Source organism: Miscanthus floridulus, chromosome 3, assembly GCF_019320115.1.
Source record: "Miscanthus floridulus cultivar M001 chromosome 3, ASM1932011v1, whole genome shotgun sequence".
Taxonomy (NCBI): domain Eukaryota; kingdom Viridiplantae; phylum Streptophyta; class Magnoliopsida; order Poales; family Poaceae; genus Miscanthus; species Miscanthus floridulus.
The window spans coordinates 27,096,004-27,115,015 of NC_089582.1; the positions used below are offsets into that span (position 1 = coordinate 27,096,004).

At 42.9% G+C, this 19,012-nt stretch overlaps 1 protein-coding gene across 3 annotated transcripts; it reads right to left on the reverse strand.

The window, feature by feature from the left end:
- Nucleotides 1-5,582: 5,582 nt before the first annotated feature.
- LOC136541496 (disease resistance protein Pik-2-like) lies at nucleotides 5,583-18,152 on the reverse strand. Of its 3 annotated transcripts, none has more exons than XM_066533406.1 (7): nucleotides 17,208-18,152; nucleotides 8,383-14,339; nucleotides 8,022-8,256; nucleotides 7,714-7,834; nucleotides 7,138-7,629; nucleotides 6,468-7,054; nucleotides 5,583-6,375 (listed from the first exon to the last, which is right to left on the reverse strand). In XM_066533406.1, the coding sequence occupies exons 1-2, from the start codon at nucleotides 18,059-18,061 to the stop codon at nucleotides 12,317-12,319; spliced, it is 2,877 nt and encodes a 958-aa protein (XP_066389503.1). In that variant the 5' UTR covers nucleotides 18,062-18,152; the 3' UTR covers nucleotides 5,583-6,375; nucleotides 6,468-7,054; nucleotides 7,138-7,629; nucleotides 7,714-7,834; nucleotides 8,022-8,256; nucleotides 8,383-12,316. The 3 variants fall into 3 exon arrangements, with proteins under 3 accessions (XP_066389503.1, XP_066389504.1, XP_066389502.1); XM_066533407.1 differs by having other exon boundaries at nucleotides 7,138-7,545; nucleotides 8,022-8,260; XM_066533405.1 differs by having other exon boundaries at nucleotides 8,022-8,260.
- Between the last annotated feature and the right edge of the window lie 860 nt (nucleotides 18,153-19,012).

A 19,012-nucleotide genomic window follows, 5' to 3' on the forward strand; every position in this document is an offset into this window, starting at 1 on the left:
ATGAAATTTGTTTTCACATCATTTTAACGTTAATATTTTAATTTTTCATCACTCAATATCCTAATTTACCTTTTTGAGAGAGAAATCCCACCAAATCAAACATTGATTTAATTTGAAACATGACATAATAAACATCTGAATTCACAATTATTACATAATATCTCAAACACACACTATATTAAATCACTATATCATCAAGTGGGCACAGCAGTGAACTTCTTCTTTACGTATGTCCCTTGGTTATGATCGCTTCGTAACCATGGAGTGTCCTCATCATTTACCAAGATGCTAGGGTCTTTGTTCACTTTGAAGGGCGGAATTCGGTCATCCTTTTCATATTCTTCTGACATGTCCGACTTGTCCTCAATTCCCACGATGACTCTTTTCCCTGAAAGAACTATGTGGCGCTTTGGTTCTTTGGTTGAGTCATTATCGTTTTTCCCTCTTTTTGGTTTGGTAGACATATCATTGACATAGAACACCTGATTCACATCCTTGGCAAGGACGAATGGTTCGTCTTTGTACCCAATATTACTAAGGTCTACTGTTGTCATTCCATACTCGTTGTCTACTGTTACCCCGCCTCCGGTCACCTTGACCCATTGGCACTTGAACAATGGGATCTTCAAAGTAGGTGCATATTCTAGTTCCCATATTTCATCTATGCGTCCATAATATGTCTGCTTATTCCCATTCGGGTCTGTGGCATCTATGCGGACACCACTGTTTTGGTTCGTACTCCTTTTATCTTGGGCTACTGTGTAGAATATGTTCCCATTTATCTCGTACCCTTTGTATGTGACGATATGCCATGATGGTTGCATAGCCAATAAATACAGTTGCTCATGGATGCTCTCATCACCTTGACATTTTTTTCGCAACCAACCGCCGAAAGTTTCCATGTGCTTATGCGTAATCCAAGCTTCAGTCTTCCCTGGAAACTCGGATCGTAAGAGATCCTTGTGTGTCTCAATATACGGATCTACCAAAGAGGAGTTCTGTAGAACTGTGTAGTGCGCTTTATTGAAATAATCATCATCCGTACCAATATATGTTTTCCTCCCTAGTGTCCCCTTTCCGCTTAGTCTCCCCTCATGTCTTGATTCAGGAACACCAATCGAGTCAAGGTCGGGAATAAAGTCAACACAGAACTCAATGACCTCTTCTGTTCCATAGCCCTTGGCGATGCTTCCTTCTGGGCGAGCACGGTTGTGAACATATTTCTTCAGGACTCCCATGAATCTCTCTAAGGGGAACATGTTGTGTAGGAACACAGGACCGAGAGTGAAAATCTCCTTGACTAGGTGAACTAGGAGGTGTGTCATAATATCAAAGAAGGAAGGAGGGAACACCAACTCAAAGCTGACGAGACATTGAACCACATCATTCTGTAGTTTAGCTAGATCAGTTGGATCAATTGCCTTCTGAAAAATTGCATTGAGGAATGCACATAGCTTCACGGTGGCTAGACGTACATTTGGAGGTAGAATTCCTCTTAATGCAACTGGAAGTAATTGCGTCATGAGAACATGACAGTCATGGGACTTTAAGTTACAGAATTTCTTCTCTGGCACATTTATAATACCCTTTATATTCGAGGAGAATCCAAATGGTACCTTGATGTTGTTTAAGCATTCAAACATGATTTCCTTCTCCTCTTTGCTTAGAGTGTAGCTAGCAGGACATAAGTAATGGCGTCCATCATCTGTCTTCTCTGGATGCAGGTTGTCTCTTTCTCTCAAACAACGCAGGTCCTGTCGTGCTTCAAATGTGTCCTTAGGCTTTCCATACACACCCATAAAGCCTAGCAGGTTCACACAAAGATTCTTCGTCAGGTGCATCACGTCGATCGAGCTACGGACCTCCAGGACTTGCCAATAGGGTAGGTCCCAAAATATGGACTTCTTCTTCCACATGGGTGCATGACCGTTAGCGTCTTTCGGAATAGGTTGGCTTCCATGTCCTTTTCCAAAGACGACTTTCACATCATTGACCATATCGAGTACATCCTCACCGGTTCGGTTGCGAGGCTTGGTCAGGTGGTCTGCCTTCCCTTTAAAATGCTTGCCTTTCTTTCTTACGGGGTGATTTGCAGGAAGAAATCGACGATGGCCAAGGTACACGACCTTTCGACATTTTTTCAAGAATACACCTCTAATATCACCGAAGCAGTGTGTGCATGCATTATATCCCTTGTTTGACTGTCCTGAAAGATTACTTAGAGCAGGCCAATCATTGATTGTTACGAACAACAATGCTCGCAGATCAAAGTGTTCCTGTTTGTACTCATCCCACACACGTACACCTTCTTTATTCCACAAAATGAGAAGTTCGTCAATAAGTGGTCTCAGGTACACATCGATGTCATTGCCAGGTTGCTTCAGGCCTTGGATGAGCACAGGCATCATAATGAACTTCCGCTTCATGCATAACCAAGGAGGAATGTTGTAGATACTTAGAGTAACAGGCCAAGTGCTATGACTACTATTCTACTCTCCAAAAGGATTGATACCATCTGTACTTAAAGCAAACCTTAAGTTTCTTGCGTCATTTGCAAACTCTGGGAATTCTCTGTCGATTGCTCTCCACTAGGACCCATCAGCAGGGTGTCTCAACATATTGTCTACCTTACGGTCTTCTTTGTGCCATCGTAACAATTTTGCATGTTCTTTGTTTCTGAACAGACGTTTCAAGCGTGGTATTATAGGAGCATACCACATAACCTTGGCAGGGATTTTCTTACGCGGACGTTCGCCCTCAACATCACCAGGGTCATCTCGCCTGATCTTATACCGCGACGCATGGCATAACAGGCATGCATCCAATTTCTCGTACTCTTTGCCACGGTACAGGATGCAGTCATTAGGACATGCATGTATCTTCTCTATTTCTAGCCCCATAGGACAGACAACTTGTTTTGCTTCGTAGGTAGTGGCGGGCAATTCATTGTACTTCGGAAGCATCTTCTTTTGGATTTTTAGTAACTCTCCAAATCCCTTGTCAGATACACCATTTTTTGCCTTCCATTGCAGCAATTCTAGTGTGGTTCCCAACTTTTTTTGCCCTGCATCACAAGTTGGGTACAACAATTTCTTGTGATCTTCTAGCATCCGCTCGAACTTGATCTTCTCCTTTTCACTTTCACATTCTCTTTGTGCGTCACGAATGACCTGACAAAGATCATCAGCCGGCTCATCTTCTGCGGCTACCTCTTCTTCAGCTTCTCCCATTGCAGTATCATTGAAGCACGCACCATCAAGAATAATATCATTGTCGTCCCATTGTTCTTCTTCACCTTCTTCCATTACAACACCGGTTTCTCCGTGCTTTGTCCAACAAATATAGTTTGGCATGAAACCCGACTTGAACAAGTGTGAATGAAGAGTCCTTGAGTAAGGATATTCCACCGTATTCTTACATATGGCACATGGGCAGCACATGAAACCGTCGCGTTTGTTTGCCTCGGCCGCACGTAACAAAGAATGCACGCCGTCAATGAACTCTTGGGAGCGGCGATCAGCATTATACATCCAATGACGGCTCATCTGCATTACATGACATAAATATTATATTAAAACCTAGATCATAATTAATTATTTATACAACATGCGTGCCACCACAAAAGATACAAATTTATGAAAGCATCGCTACAATGTAGACAATCCCAACTACCACTAAAAGAACTAAAGCTAAAATACATTTCAGGAGCACAAGGATTTCGCGACCAATCTCAACTAAAACAGACAGATCCCCCGATTGTGCAACATCTTTGGGCTTCTTCGGCTGGATCACTGCCTCATTAGCCGCCGTATCTGCCTGTTGTGCAAGATATTTTTGCACGAGTTTAACATACTCTTCCTCCCAGTAGAAGCCTGAACATCGTCCACTGCCATCCCACTGAAATTAAAACAAAAAAATAGAACTTTAATCACAACCATCATGAAAATAGGTATAAACTAACCATAATCATTAAATACGATAAAATAACTCACATTGCGATCCGGACACTTGTAGAAGATACGATCCTTGTTGGGACCCTCCTTCTTCACTCGGTACTCCATCACAATCTTCGTCTCATCACGACACTTGCCGCATGGAATGAGAGGAAGGCCCGGCCTAAGTCGCTTTGGAAACCCATGAGAGGCCGAGGACCCGGAAGCAGTTGCCATCTACTCTCTATACTCATTTTTTAATACACTATAAATTTCTCCTTTTATAAACAAATAAAATTAACAAACTATAAAATTATCTAGATCTCTAAACAATGATATTTTTAATGGTCATTGTGTTCTCGTCTTTTACTGCGGTAGGTAAGTAATTCACATGATATTTCCGTAAATTAACAGAAGAATGGGAGTGTACACACATAACAGACTACTGCGACGATATCGGGACGTGTGAATAAATAACCATCCGTACTAGTTGACCTTGCTTACGTGATCATCTCGGCGAGCATTTCTCTACCGGACGGCACCGTACTTGGTCAAGGAAGAGCTCTGATTCTACGAGGAAGGGAACACGGTCTTCCACGACCGTTGCCGCTCTCCCTCGTAGAATCAAAGCTCCTCCTTGACGTCCGTTACCGCTCGGCAGAGAACATGCTCGCCGAGATGAACACGGTCCGCAAGTTCAACTAGTACGGATTTTCTATAATTTTCTAAGTTTTTCATTTCATAAAAAGTTAAAATAAAAAGTACGGTGATTGACAAACTACTGCGACGATATCGGGATATGTGAATAAATAACCATCCGTACTAGTTGAACTTGCTTACGTGATCATCTCGGCGAGCATTTCTCCACCGGACGGCACCGTACTTGGTAAGGAAGAGCTCCGATTCTACAAGGAAGGGAACACGGTCTTCCACGGCCGTTGCCGCTCTCCCTCATAGAATCAAAGCTCCTCCTTGACGTCCGTTACCGCTCGGCAGAGAACATGGTCGCCGAGATGAACACGGTCCGCAAGTTCAACTAGCTACTTTAACCTTCTTTCATGTAAATATGCAAGCTTGTAGTGATTTTGAGCTCAAATTGCTTACAAATGAAAAAAACCACAATAAAGAACCATATATATATATATATATATATAGTGAACAAAATGAGATAAGACAATGGTGAAAAATGAGAGTATGAGATTGGTAACCTTTACAGCTGAAGAATCGACGGAGAAATCAAAGAAATCGACGGAGGAATCGAAGAATGGATGGAGGAACAATGGAGGGAGGGAGGAAGCAAGAACACTACTGCAGTGAGCTTCAAAATACGCTGAGCTCGGGCTCGGGGAGGAAGAAGGAGACGGCCGATATATAAAGGGGAGACCTTTAGTCCCGGTTGGTGGATCCAACCGGGACTAAAGGTAACTTTCCAACCCCGGGCGCAGCCATGGCCCGCGAGTAGACCTTTACTCCCGGTTGGATCCACCAACCGGGAGTAAAAGTATACCTTTAGTCCTGGTTGGAGGCTCCAACCGGGACTAAAGGTCCCTGCCACCTCTGTCTGGCGCAGTAGCCGTTGGGCAGGGACCTTTAGTCCCGGTTGGAGCCTCCAACCGGGACTAAAGGTATTTCTAGTCCCGGGGGCGAAAAATTCTGGGACTACAGCCCATTTTGGCCGAGGATCAAAGGTCTGTTCTCTACTAGTGACTGGTGCAACAACTCCATCATCAATGTAGGTGTCATCTTCGTCGTCATCATCCTCATCAAGTAAGACTGCATCATCTGGTTCGGGAACTGCTTCGCCACGCACCTGATTAATAACGGAGGCATCACCAGTTGTGCCTTCCTTGTCTGCTCTTGTCCAATTAGACAAATCCTCATTTCAGCCTACTAAATTCATGTCTTGGATTCCCACATCAAGTCGACTTCCATGTCACCCTCATTTTCTGCGTCTGGCATGGCAAACAAATTTCTTGGTCTCACTGCAACAACACTGGACCATCCCGGCCTGCTCACGAGGTTGACAGAAAAACACCGGTTCAGCCTGTGTCGCCAGAATGTAAGGTTCATTTGAATATCGGAACCTGGAAGTATCGATATTGATAACACCATATTTATCCCTACTGTATCATCTACTTCTGCTGGTACTGGCAGCCGGCACATCATACCAATCATACTGAAACAATACAACTTCTTTTTGTGTAGGGAATTCGAGTGAGATAATTCTTCTAATCACTCCATACTAGGTCATGTTGCCAGTAGTACCATCACCCCTCACAAGCACACCACTGTTTTGTGTGACGAGGTTTCTCTCAATGGCAGTCATTCGAAATAGCCAGTTATTGATGTAGCATCTATTGAACACACGAGCTCGATGGTCCGGTCCTTGAGAAAGGGCATACATCAGTTCACTTGCTTCCCCTTTCTCATATAGTTTGGTGATCTGCAAACCCAGTTTGAAAACAAATGTCTTTGTTAATTAGTACATGGTTCTAACCATCACATGGAATAAAAAAATAAAGAAATAGAACTAACCTTGTCCTCGAACCACCTTACAAAGTGCTCCTCGTGTCGTTTATTAAGATTCTTTATACTATTTTTTTAGTTCTTCCGTACAATTATCTTCTTCAATCACAGGATGCTGATCTTGCCTTATCCCTAGCTGTTCCATGTCAAGCCGGGCCTTCTCGTTGTCCTTACATTTACCTTCCATTTTAAGCAAAGTACCCAATATGCTCTCGCATATGTTTTTCTCAATGTGCATCACGTCCAAATTATGCCTTATGAGCAAAGAAGAACAGTAAAGGAGCTCAAAGAAAATACCCTTCTTCCTCCAATTGTGCCATCTTTTATCTTCATCACGCTTCCTCTTTTTTGATGCCGCCTTTCCAAAACTCACTTGATCAAAAGTTTCATACTGCTCCAATACCTGTTGACAAGACAGTGGTACTGGAGCCTCCCTAGTTTCCACCTCATTGTTGAAGCTGATCTTGTTCATGCGCCATGGATGGTCTGAGGGCAAAAAATGATGATGTCCCATGTAGCAGTGCTTGTTCCCAAATTTCAACCACAAATAATTTGTATCCTTGTGGCAGTATGGACATGCAAATTTGCCTTTTGTGCTGCAACCAGAAAGCATCGCATATGCTGGAAAGTCATTAATTGTCCAAAGCATAATAGCATGTAGTTTAAAATTCTTCTTTACCTTATCATCCCATGTATCAATACCCTTTTCCCAAAGCTCCTTCAGCTCATCAATGAGGGGCCTCAAATATACATCAATATTCATTCCAGGAGATTTTTTATCGGGTATCAACATCGACATCATCGAATAAGGTTGTTTCTCAAACAACCAAGGAGGCAAATTGTAAGGGATTAGGATAACAAGCCATGTGGTGTATGTAACATTTTGCATGCCAAAGGGGTTGAAGCCATCAGAAGCAAGACCCAGCCTAATATTCCGAGCGTCCTTTGCAAACCATTCATACTTCCTATCCACGTGCTTCCATGCCTTCGAGTCAGCAGGGTGACGCATTTTGCCATCATTGACCAATTCTTCCTTATGTCATCGCATTTGTGATGATGTGCTCTCGTTCATATATAATCTTCGAAGCTGAGGAGTAAGAAAGTACCGTAGGATTTTATGTGGGACACACTTCTTATTTGTCGTATTAGCACCACCATCCGCATCGCCCCACTGATCATGAGCACCGTCGTTGACAACTTGAGATAATGATTATCCACTAAATATATACAAAGGTATCAAAAGTTTGTAAATTACCTAGTTGACAACTTGAGATAATGATTATCCACTAAATAGTCTCAACTCTTAGATCAGAATGCCCTAACTGCACGTACGCACTTTGAACCGTATGTCTTATGGGATTGCCAAATCTTGTCCTCTGAAGAATACAAATTGGAGGTAAATAAATATATGATTGGAGGTAAATTCTCTTTGAACTGAAAACTGTGGAGCGTTGCTCCCCAGCTATTTTATTAAAACTGAAGGGACTAAAATACAGAGCATTGTCCTCTAAAGCATGAAATATACAAACAAAAAAGATATAAATATAGAATAAATTAAATTACCTGGATCGGATGATGCCTGATGGAATTGGACAGAGAGAGGCAATCAGCCAATCAGGCAAGCAGCACGTCCCTGGTTTTTGGCAGTTGGCACGAGCAGGCAAGCAGCAGGGCGCGCAGCGCACAAGGCCAGGATGGCGGAGGCCTGAGCGCAGCGCAGTACACAGCACGCCGGCAACGATTGGCGATGGCCAATGCCCAATAGCCGATTGATCAAGGAAGGCAGGAAGCTAGGGAACTACCTATATACAAAGGCAGCAAGCAGCGCCAAAGGAGAGAAAAAAAATTGGAGGTAAATTAAACATTGATTATTTTTTGTAGATCAACAAAGGGAAGTAGGAGCAACTGGGCAAACGAACCGTACCTGGAACACCTGACGTGGACTCGTCGCTTGCGTAGGAGTCACGTACGTGGCTACGTGAGTTGGGCTGCCGGCCGCCGGCGACGTCGCAACGGCCGACGACCGCGCAATGGAGCGGCGATCGGATCACCGCATTGGAGCGACTCGGCGAGAAACAATTGAACCACCAAAATCACCGAACGTCCGATCGATGGAGAGGAGCGGCAGCGGCGTGCCGAACTCAAAAGGCAAACCTCTCGTAGGTTTTTCTTGACCGGGTCTCGTAGCTGTTACGATTCGCTGGGCCTTTTTTTTTGGCGTGCGTAACTCAGAAGGAAACATGTCGTAGGTTTCTTTTTTTTCGACCGGGTCTCGTAGGTTCCTGTTACGAGATTTTTTTTGAAGACATACCTGTTATGAGATTGGTTGGGCGTTTTTTTTAGAATACGGAGTATACATGTATAGGATTAGACCCCTTGCTTACTATTGTTTTCTATTATTTATTAGCTTTCTATTATTTTTCTAAAATGATTAAAACAGCTTATGAGTATTAATTAAATAAACAAAGTAAAATATTAGGCATGGAAAAAATCGTGACAACCTGCAACACATGGGAACATATCTAACAGATGATATATATGGGGTTGGTCCCTTGGCCTCGAGGGCCCAATGTGGCCGCAGAGCTCGACCCCCCTTATGACCGGGCCTGACTTGCGTTCTAGGAGACGACACATCTAGGGAGCCAGCCGAAGGCTGCTGGCCAGGTGTGCCCGATCCAGATGACGACGACCGATCGATGGGGAGAGTCGCATGCATATCTAACCAACATAACGTTCACATATGTTGTTGGGTCCTAGACAAAGAAAGGCCCACCAAATACTTTAGTACTTAACAATTGCAACGCCATAGAAGATTATTGCAACCCAAAAAAACCATGGCAATAGGAACATGCTACTGCAACCATTTCAGAATTCTTGTTGCAATAACCACCTAGCAATTGCAGCACCACTGAAGACTATTGCAACCCAGAATAACCATGGCAATAGTTATAAGCAAAAGCAACCAAATCCAATATAGTTGCAATAACACCAAGTAATTGCAACGAAAAATCAATACTAATGCAATTCCAAAGCGCCATGGCAATAATACCAACTAATCGCAAAATTCTAAAATGGTTGCAGTAGCAGACTCTTGAAACGACAAATCACACATATTGCAACACATTTAGTCCGTTGCATTATAGGCACATATTGCAACGATTTCACGAAAAGGTTGCAATACGACCCCTCTATGGCAACCAAATTAGTAGTGTTGCAATCGTGTGGCGTGGCATTAGGGGGGAATCCTTGTAGTGAATGAATGATCCAAAATGAAGGAAATCATGCTTAATCTTCATAGAGCATCTCCAACAGTTCCCTAAATCCCTTCCTAATCCTTGGTTTTTATCAAGATGAGAAAAAACCCCTCTCCAACAACTCCTAATCCATCCTCCTAATCTTTTAGAACTTGAGAAAAGTCACCCTGTTCCGCGTAAAGTTACGCGCTTCCGAGTCGCGCGTATCTTGTCTCTCCCGCGCGTGTTTGTCGGGCAATCTAAAGTTGGAAGGGCGTGGAAAGGATAAAGAGTAGGAAAGAGTTCCTGATGCAAATGTACAAGAGAGAAACAATATATAAAAGTGGTTAGGATAATTTAAAAATAGTATAGGATTCCTGATGTAAAATTGTCTTCTATATTTTAGGAGTGGATTATTAAAAACTCTTGGAGATGACCTTCTTTATTCTTTCTAATACTTTTTTAGGAGTTGTAAAACTTCATATTTTTAGGAAGAAGATATTAGGAACTCGGTGTTTATCTTTCCAACTACTGAGTATATTCTCAAACCACTCCTCCACTTTCTTCCAAATTTTTTTTCTTTATTTCTTATAATGGAAAAAACTAAATAATTGATTGGAAGATTACCCACTCTGCAGCGGAATATATTGGACATCTCCAAAGCAATACAACCCTGCTTTTATGGAAATTTATTTTGAGACCTAACACCTCCTCGAATGCACACAAAGCTAGAGCTTCATATTATGAGCTTTCTTCAAGATGATGTTCATAAAAAGAATGGTGTCATATCCATATTTTTTTTGAACTGTTGGTCTGCATATTATTGAATAGATAAGCCGTCATTAACTAGATGTGGTACTATACCATTGATCCGCCAATCATCCTTCACCCTCTTTATGATGACTCTTAACATATCTGCGACAATATTAAAAAGGAGCATAAAAGGGATCTCCACAATATTATATATCTTTGTCTGTGTTTAAACTGTGAAAACAGAATTCAAATTCAAATAAAATGGCAAAAAATATTTTTTAAACAGGGCCATCTCCGTTAATCCTTGAACAGAGGCGGGTGCCTTCTAACGACCGCCTTCGTTAAAGCATATTAACATAGGCGGTCTCCTTAAGGCAGCCGTCTACGTTAATATGGTTGATGGAGGCGGCCAAGGCACCCGCCTCCGTAAAGCGCCATTAACGCATACACTTAATCGGAGGCGGATGCCCTGTCCGCCTCCGTCAAGCCATTTTGACCGCCTCCTTTAACGTAGGCACTAGTAGTGTTCATCACTCGCTTGAATAAGTACTAGCGACTGATGGCAGTCCGTCAGGCATACACGATTCAACCCGCCTATTTAGGCTTGATCCAGGCCACGCGACACTATCCAAGGTTTTGTTTGGATACACTCGTATTTTGAGTGAATTGAGATGAAACTTATTTTAATTTTCATCTTCATCTCAATGCACTCCAACAGAGGTGGATTGAGATAACGAGTGTATCTGAATAAGCCCTGATGCATGAGTTGATCCACGCTAGCCAGACACGACCCTAGCCCGGTAGTGCATGAGTTGGGCTGGGCCACCTAGTGTGACTTCCTCGTCGTGGCCCAGTTTCGCGTTCATTGCTTAACTCTGTGATACAGGATTAGGATCATCCTTTTGAGCAATGCTAACACAGCTCACCATAAAGTCGTCGAAGCAAAGCAGCAACCTCATGCTGCCGTAGCCGTTGCGATACTCCCCTGCACGCGCATTGGGCAGGCCCTCCCTCCGTCTTCCACGCCAGGAGACCCTCCTCATCGTGTAGGAGCAACGGTGCTTTGCTACTGATGCCAGGGAGAACAAGGCTGCAGCTGCACGTCAGCTCCTGTGCTCTCGGGACTACGGTCCATGGAGATGTCGCACTCTTGTTAGGCGACTTTGTGGCTTGGAGTTGTTGTTGATTGGGCTGTGACCTGCCCTGCATGCGCTTCCGGCATTGGTAGCAAAACACCAGAAAGTACAGCCGCCTTCATAGCAAGGGAAAGTAGAGCGCTGTCCCAAAATGAATTAAGAGACCAGAAAAACCAACCTTCCGCCATCCTTTGGTCATCAAGCAGAGGACAGAGGAGGCCCCTCGTTCTAGACCTTTGGCTTGGCGGTGCGCGGGACGAGGGCAGAGACACAGAGAGACATAACCATAGGGGGATGGTCCCTTGCGCTGCAGCCTGGTAGTCGTTTGTTCCGACGCGAAGCCGCCAAGCCAAGTGCCAATTGCCGAATTAGGCGGGATAGGCACTACCATGGGCGCGGCAGGCGTCAGCAGGAAGGGGAACTGAGATTTGGGAAGCAGGGCTCTGGTAGTCGGGTCCCTTAATTCGCACTGCGGGAGGTACCTACAAACATCAAGTAGCGCGTGTAATGTCCAACACAAACACAAGTCTGTGGAAGGCTCACCTGAAATCACAAGTGCACAACAGTGTACACACAAACTAGTACGTTTTCCATAAAGACAAGGGAACTCTTTTTTTTGGGGAAGACTACATAACATTAGGAGGAAAAGCAGCAGTACTATAAAGGGTACAAAAGAGACATGGCCGGAGAACCAGCTTGGATGTTCTCAACAGTAGTAATTAAGACGATACAACAATCACCAATATTTAACTGCAATATCGAATTGGTTGGACCTCGAGCGCCTATCATTCTCAGCCTTCATCTGCTCAATTACTATGTCAACTGGTGCATGATAGTCACCTTCACAGACGAGCTTAACCTTTTTCAGGTTGGTCAAGTGTTCAATGCCAACGATGCTCCTCTCTGCCACGTGTCTGGACCTACCGTCAAAGCGAAGTTCAAGCATCTCAAGCATTTCCATCGATTCTTCCTCAAACCGAATAACTTTGGGTAGATAACCTCCAAGTATCAGGTCCCTGAGCACCAGAAATTTGTGGATGGTGCGTGCAACCAGCTCATCCCCGCTGTAGCAGTCCCAAAACACGCACAATGTCTTCAGGTTGGGCAGCATACACAGGACGCCAAAGAGCTTATCATCAGTAAGGGTTGTAATCTTAGTAGAAAAACTAACAAGATGTGTGAGTGACCCGATCCATCTAGGCAACCCATTGGCAATGTCACCTCTGATCCAAAGGTTTTGGAGGAGTCGTGGTGGTGTTGGTAGGTGATGGAGAAAGTTTAGTATCTTGCCATCATCATTACTACTTCCATGTCGTCCGATACTGAGCCACCGTAGGGAGTGCATCTTACTTATGGACAGAGCAAGTTCTTTGAGAACCTCCTCATCAATGGCCTTGTTGATGTTGATGGATATTGTTAACTCTTCTAGTTCCTCAAGTTCACCTACCTCTTGGGCAACTTTAGAGTCATTCCCAAGAGATACCCTACGCAGCACATGTAGAGCCTTCATTTTGTTTATTCCTCGGGGCATAGTCCACATAGTACCCAAATGTTTATCCTTGTTGGAAAACCGTATGTACTCGAGTTTCTCCAGCTTTGTGATAGTTTTTGGTAGTCTAGTAAGAAGCGTGTAAGCTAGATCAAGCATCTGTAAATGCTCTAGATTCCCAATCTGCCTAGGCACCTTGCTTATGTTTGTGGCCCTCAAGCTTAGGAACCTAAGTAGGTACAGATTGCAGGCGTACCTTACATGCTTGTTTGTTACTCCCTCACAGTCTTCTAGGTCAAGCACCCTCAAGAGGACAAAGTTGCCTAGCGTTTTTAGGAGCTTGTGTTGCCCATGGAGCTGGAACATGCTCAGTGATCGAACATGTTGTATGTTCAAGTTATCCTCGCCTCGGTGGCCTTCAACATTTCTCTTTGCTACAGAATCTACACTTTCTACGTCAGCATGGATGGAGAGGCGACGGATCTTGTCATACAACATCCCCTTATACTGCCCTCCATGCAGGCTAAGAAAGTTAGCTTCCAAGGACTTGGACACCATGACCTCAAGAAGCATGTCATGCACCCTATATGTTTGCTCCCTCCAGGCATAACCACCCAATTGGCCTGCTTCTTCAATCATGTTCCTACTCAAGAGTTCGTCCAAGTAAGACTCTGCAACTTCCCACATAGTCAACCCCCGCTTTTGATGAACCAATCCTTCAGCCATCCATCTGTTCAATAGTCGGACCTTTCTGATCACATAGTCCTCTGGAAAAATGCTAAAGTACATCATGCAACCCTTGAGCTCATGTGGGAGGTGATTGTAGCTAAGTGTGACTATATGCTTCATCCCCTCAAGAGTAGGGTGGATCTCCATTTGAGAACCAAGTGATTTACAGACTCTATCCCACTTATCTTTGCCTCCTGGTGATTTGTACCCTACCAAAACACTAGCAATGCTGATAATGGCCAATGGCAGCCCACCGCATTTTTTCAAGATGTCGCTCATTACATCTTCAAACTCCTTGGGGTAAGCGACATCCATGGAGCCAAACACTCTACTGACGAACAACTTCTTGGAATCTTCAAGCTTAAGGGGTTCCATTTTATGAATGCAAAGGCCACTAAAACTAGCAGGACTGCATGCATTGGCCACTGTTTCTATCCGAGTGGTCAAGATGATTCTACTGCCCTTGTTGTTCTCTGGTAGCTTGGATTGGATTGCCTCCCATGCTCGCACACTCCAAACATCATCAATCACTATGAGGTACCTGGTTTAAGCATATGTAATATAGTTAGTTTAGCCATATATTCAGAAGGCAATTTATGACCCCTCATGTGCAAAATGTATGAAAATGTTTATGTGTAGTCTCTTTATTTTTGCAGAACAAGGTTACAAGAGTGGGAAGTGCAATTATTATTATTTCTTATACTAGTCTATCAACTCATGCTCTATACATATTAGAAGAGTGGGAAGTGTTAGAAATTCATAGATAAGTTTAGGCCGCATCTATTCAAACTACTTGCATTTTTCCTATCAAATTCTTCGTGTTCTAACACGGTATTTATATAGATATTTTCTTATCTTTTCCTAGTTGTAATAGATTTTAGTTTCCAATTATACTTACTATATACTTTTTAATACCCATTCATTGTTTTCCACATTCACTACTATAGAAAAGATTTTGCGAGACAGAGCCATTTTATTATCTGAGGTGGGTAGGCTAGATGGTCACCTCCGTTAATAGGTGGTAGGGCCACCGGCCGAGCACCCGTCTCTCGGTTAATGCTCAACAGAGGCGAGCAGCATTAAGCATTCGCCTCTGTTAATCCATTAACTGAAGCGGGCAACTTAAGACGTCTTTCTCCGTTAATCGTTTATTTTCAGAGGCGGTCGTTTTTTTCAGAGGCGGTCGTTCTAAGGGTCTGCCTCCATAAATCGATTTATGGAGCTGGGTGCCTTAAGATGTATGCCTCAATTAATGATTGCAACAAAAAATAAATCAAAACTTTTTCATATGAACTCGGATGAAGGCAAACTTTATATCAAAATTATAGCTCTCGACAAGATCTACAACTTTGTAGTTGAAAAGTTTTTGAATTGAAACTGTTTAGGGTCCCAAAATATTGTTGTAAATGCACAGATTTTGAAATTTGAAATTTAAAATTATCAAACGATCTTGTATGTTGACATGGTCTATACAAAAGTTAAAGTTCTCAATAGAATCTACAACTTTGTAGTTGAAAAGTTTTTAATTTGAAGATATTTATAGTCCCAAATACGTGTTCGAATGTTAGAGATTTTGAAATTTAAAATTTAGAATTCCTAAACGATCTCAAATGTTCACATAGTTAATACCAAAGTTCTAGTGGCCGACCCAATCTACATATTTGATATTGACAAGTTTCTGATTTAAAGTCATCTAGAGTCTCAAATATGTGTTTTTGAAATTCACATGTTTTGAGACTCAATTTTTAAAAATTTTCAAACTATCTCTGATGGAGATACATCCCACACCAAAGTTATAGTACTTAACAAGATTTAAAACTTTATAGTTAAAAGTTTTTCCATTTGAGTTCATTTAGTAACCAAAGTATTCAATATAAGATTACAAAATATTGATATAAAATAATAACATATTATATAGAGACATGAATTAGTGTGTGGTTCAGTGGTAGAGATGTGGTAGTGTTGAGCACCAAGTTGTGGGTTTAACTCTCCAAAGTTGCAAGTTTTTTGGTTTTTTGGATTTTCTGGAGAACATTAACGGAGGTCCGTTAATTGATTCCGCCTGAGGTGGGCAAAGCAACCGCCTCCGTTAATCTGCATTAACGGAGGCGTTTGATTGGAAGCGGTTGCAAACTATAGTAGTGATTGCCACACGTCTCTATGTGTATTTGACATATACTTAGCTAAAACCTTAGTTTCAACTAATATGCTTGACCTAGAAATAGATATGTGACCATTGTTTCTTATACAAATATGTATACAAGGTCATGTTTGTCATGACTTCAACTCCTTGCTATAGTGCGTGGAGAAACCAGAGCCGGTGAAGCAAAAAATACGGTTTTTAGTTTATTTTGATAAGAAACATAAAATAACTTTTTGCTACACTGCCCAAGGAGGAGCTAGAGCCAAGCCGGCCTGAGCTCCACCAAATGGGACCTTGGTGCGAATGGTGACTGACATCATGATTGTATTACTTAAGTTAGTTTGTTTCTATATTTAAGAAGTCAGAGGAGGATATTGTATAAGCACATATATTAGTATTTTGGTATTTTATAAATGATAGATGTAGGTAGATGCAAATTTAGACAATTACTTTATGTTATTTTTCATAACCTGGACTAGAGGTTCCCTCATGTAAAAGCCTACGGCTCTGGCCATTGGGCAGGTGACTTTAGTCCCAATTGGTTGCCCCAATCGAGACTAATCCTCTCTTTGGTCCTAGGCCCAAATATGGCCGAGACTAAAGCCAAAAACCGATCCAAATGAAAAGTTTGTTCTCTACTAGTGTAACGACATTGCTATAGGTTACTTTAGGTTATTTACAACAATGGTTGGGCCGGTGATTTAAATGCAAATTTATGACCCTATACTTTCATAGTGGCATAGATGCATGGTTAGTTAGGATGAAGATTAAGGGCATGCCTTATATTATTTTCACAATTTTCATAATAATAGAAGCGGGAAATTTAGAATTAAGTTTAAGGTGTAACTTTTGAATCTTTTCACAATGTCAGATGTGGTAATTAGAAAAACAGAATAAATCCAATAGTGACAATCATTACAGGCATTGTACTTCTAATTAGGGTTAATGTGAACTTTTCAAAGGAAGACTATAATAGTAATAGATAGTGTAAATATGATATCATTAGAACTACCATGGTCCGTGGGAAGTCACTTTTATCATTAGATAGTGTAAATTGGAAGCTCCTTTAATTTAGAGGCGCACGTAACAAAAACTACGTGTTTTCTCCGTTCCAAATTATAAGTCGTTTTGACATTTTTGGTACATGTATAGATACATAGCAATATGGATGGAAAAAAAAAGTCAAAGTGACTTATAATTTGGAACGAAGGGGTATCTAGAAAGCCAAAACATCGTATAATTTGGAGCATAGGAGTACAGTAGTACCTTTTGTCCACGAGAAGCTCCTCGAGTCTTTTGGCTAGCCCGTTGTCATCCAGGTCGTCGATTGCACCCAGGGCAGCCTCTTCCTTGATGCCCCTGTCGTCGGCTGTTTCGGGCTTCACGACCTGCCGAAGAAGGTTCGTGAGCAACACCTTGAGGTCCCTGCTCGGCTCGAACGCCTGAGACATGGACACCATCCCCTGCCACGGGAACTCCGCTTCTAGCCGCCGGCACACCTCCATGGCCAGCGTCGTCTTGCCAAGGCCACCGAACCCCACGATGGATAAAACGGCCTTGCGTTCACCCTCGTCGCCAACCGGCGCCTTCAGTTGTGCAGCCAGTTTATCAGCCTGCTCCGCGATGCCGACCAGTCGGTGGCGGCGGTCGGCGTCGTTAGCTGGAGCGGACACTGTCATGGGGGCGGGTAGCAGAGGAGGGGAGCGGCGCAGCGCGTCACGGTTGACGCCGAACCGCGCCTGGCGCTCGCTGATGGCGAGGGTGCGGGCGCGAAGGGCTCTGATCTCACAGGCGAGGCGGCGGCGAGACGGGAGCGTCCCGAGCAGGCGTCCCAGCCAGGCGCGCACGCCGTCGGTGGGCCGGGACCTGATGCGCAGGGTGTAAAGGTCGATGCAGTCCTCCGCGTCGTAGGCAACCTCGCCCAGCTGCCTCATGCACACCTGCAGGAAGCGGTCCACGGCCCCATCCTCTGCCTCGGACTGCATGATGAGGAGAGCATTGATGGCGTCTAGCTCGTCCCGCAGCCCAACAACTTGGCCGCCGACGCCACTGAGCTGCTGGTACTCTGAACTCAGCAGCTGCCCGGCGTTGCTCAGCAAGGTTTGCGCCGCGCCCTCCATAACGCGCGCTCTCTCTCTCTCTCTCGCTCGCTCGCTTGCCGTGTAATGTAACAAGAAGAGAGAAGAAGCGCTCAGCAGAGAAGCAGAGTGCCGCACAGCCGTCGGTTCAGTTGGGGTTGGGGAGAGATTTATGCTGCGGAAAAAGTCTACTTAACCCCACCTTTCATATATGGTCTACTTCACCTCCAACTATGAAACCGTCTGTTTTACCCCCTGAACTTTCCAAAACCGTCTATTTTACCCCCCGGCGGTTTTTGACAGCGGTTGCTACAGTAACAACATTTTGCTACAGCCACGGCGTGTTGCTACAGTAATGGTGTGTTTGAATTTTTTATTTTTATTTTCGGTGAATCTTTGAAAAATCACAGTAAATCATAAAAAAATCATAAAATAAAAAATCTAATTTTGTTGGACTCCACATGAGTAGATCTACATAGTGAATATATAATACGGTATGCTTTAGTACAAAATTTTTACTGTAGCATTAGATTAATTGGAAAATCTAATTTTGTCTGTAATTAATTAGAATAATTCATAGCTGCAGCTTTTATGGTCCAATTATGGTGAAATTTTTATGGTATGCTAATTATTGTATGCTTAAACTATAGTAAAAATTTCGTACTCATTGAACTATGTATAACTTAGTTATAGATAAATTCTAATTAATTACAGACAAAATTGGATTTTCCAATTAATCTAAAGCTACAAAAAAAATTTGTACTAAAGCATACCGTATTATATATTCACTGTGTAGATCTACTTATGTGGAGTCCAATAAAATTAGATTTTTCATTTTATGATTTTTCTATGATTTACTATGATTTTTAAAAAATTCACCGAAAATAAATAAAAAAAAAGAAAATTCAAAACCGTTGGTGCTGTAGCAAACCCACCGGTACTGTAGCAAACCACCGTTAAAAAACCGCCCAGGGAGTAAAGTAGACGTTTTGG

What these genes read in the sequence shown, in the direction of transcription:
- LOC136541496 (XM_066533406.1), bottom strand. Translation starts at nt 18,061, where the DNA reads ATGGAGGGCGCGGCGCAAACCTTGCTGAGCAACGCCGGGCAGCTGCTG. An exon ending in GAGCTTCTCGTGGACAAAAG is followed by an intron (nt 14,340 to 17,207) that starts GTACTACTGTAC and finishes TGCTTAAACCAG; the next exon opens with GTACCTCATAGTGATTGATG.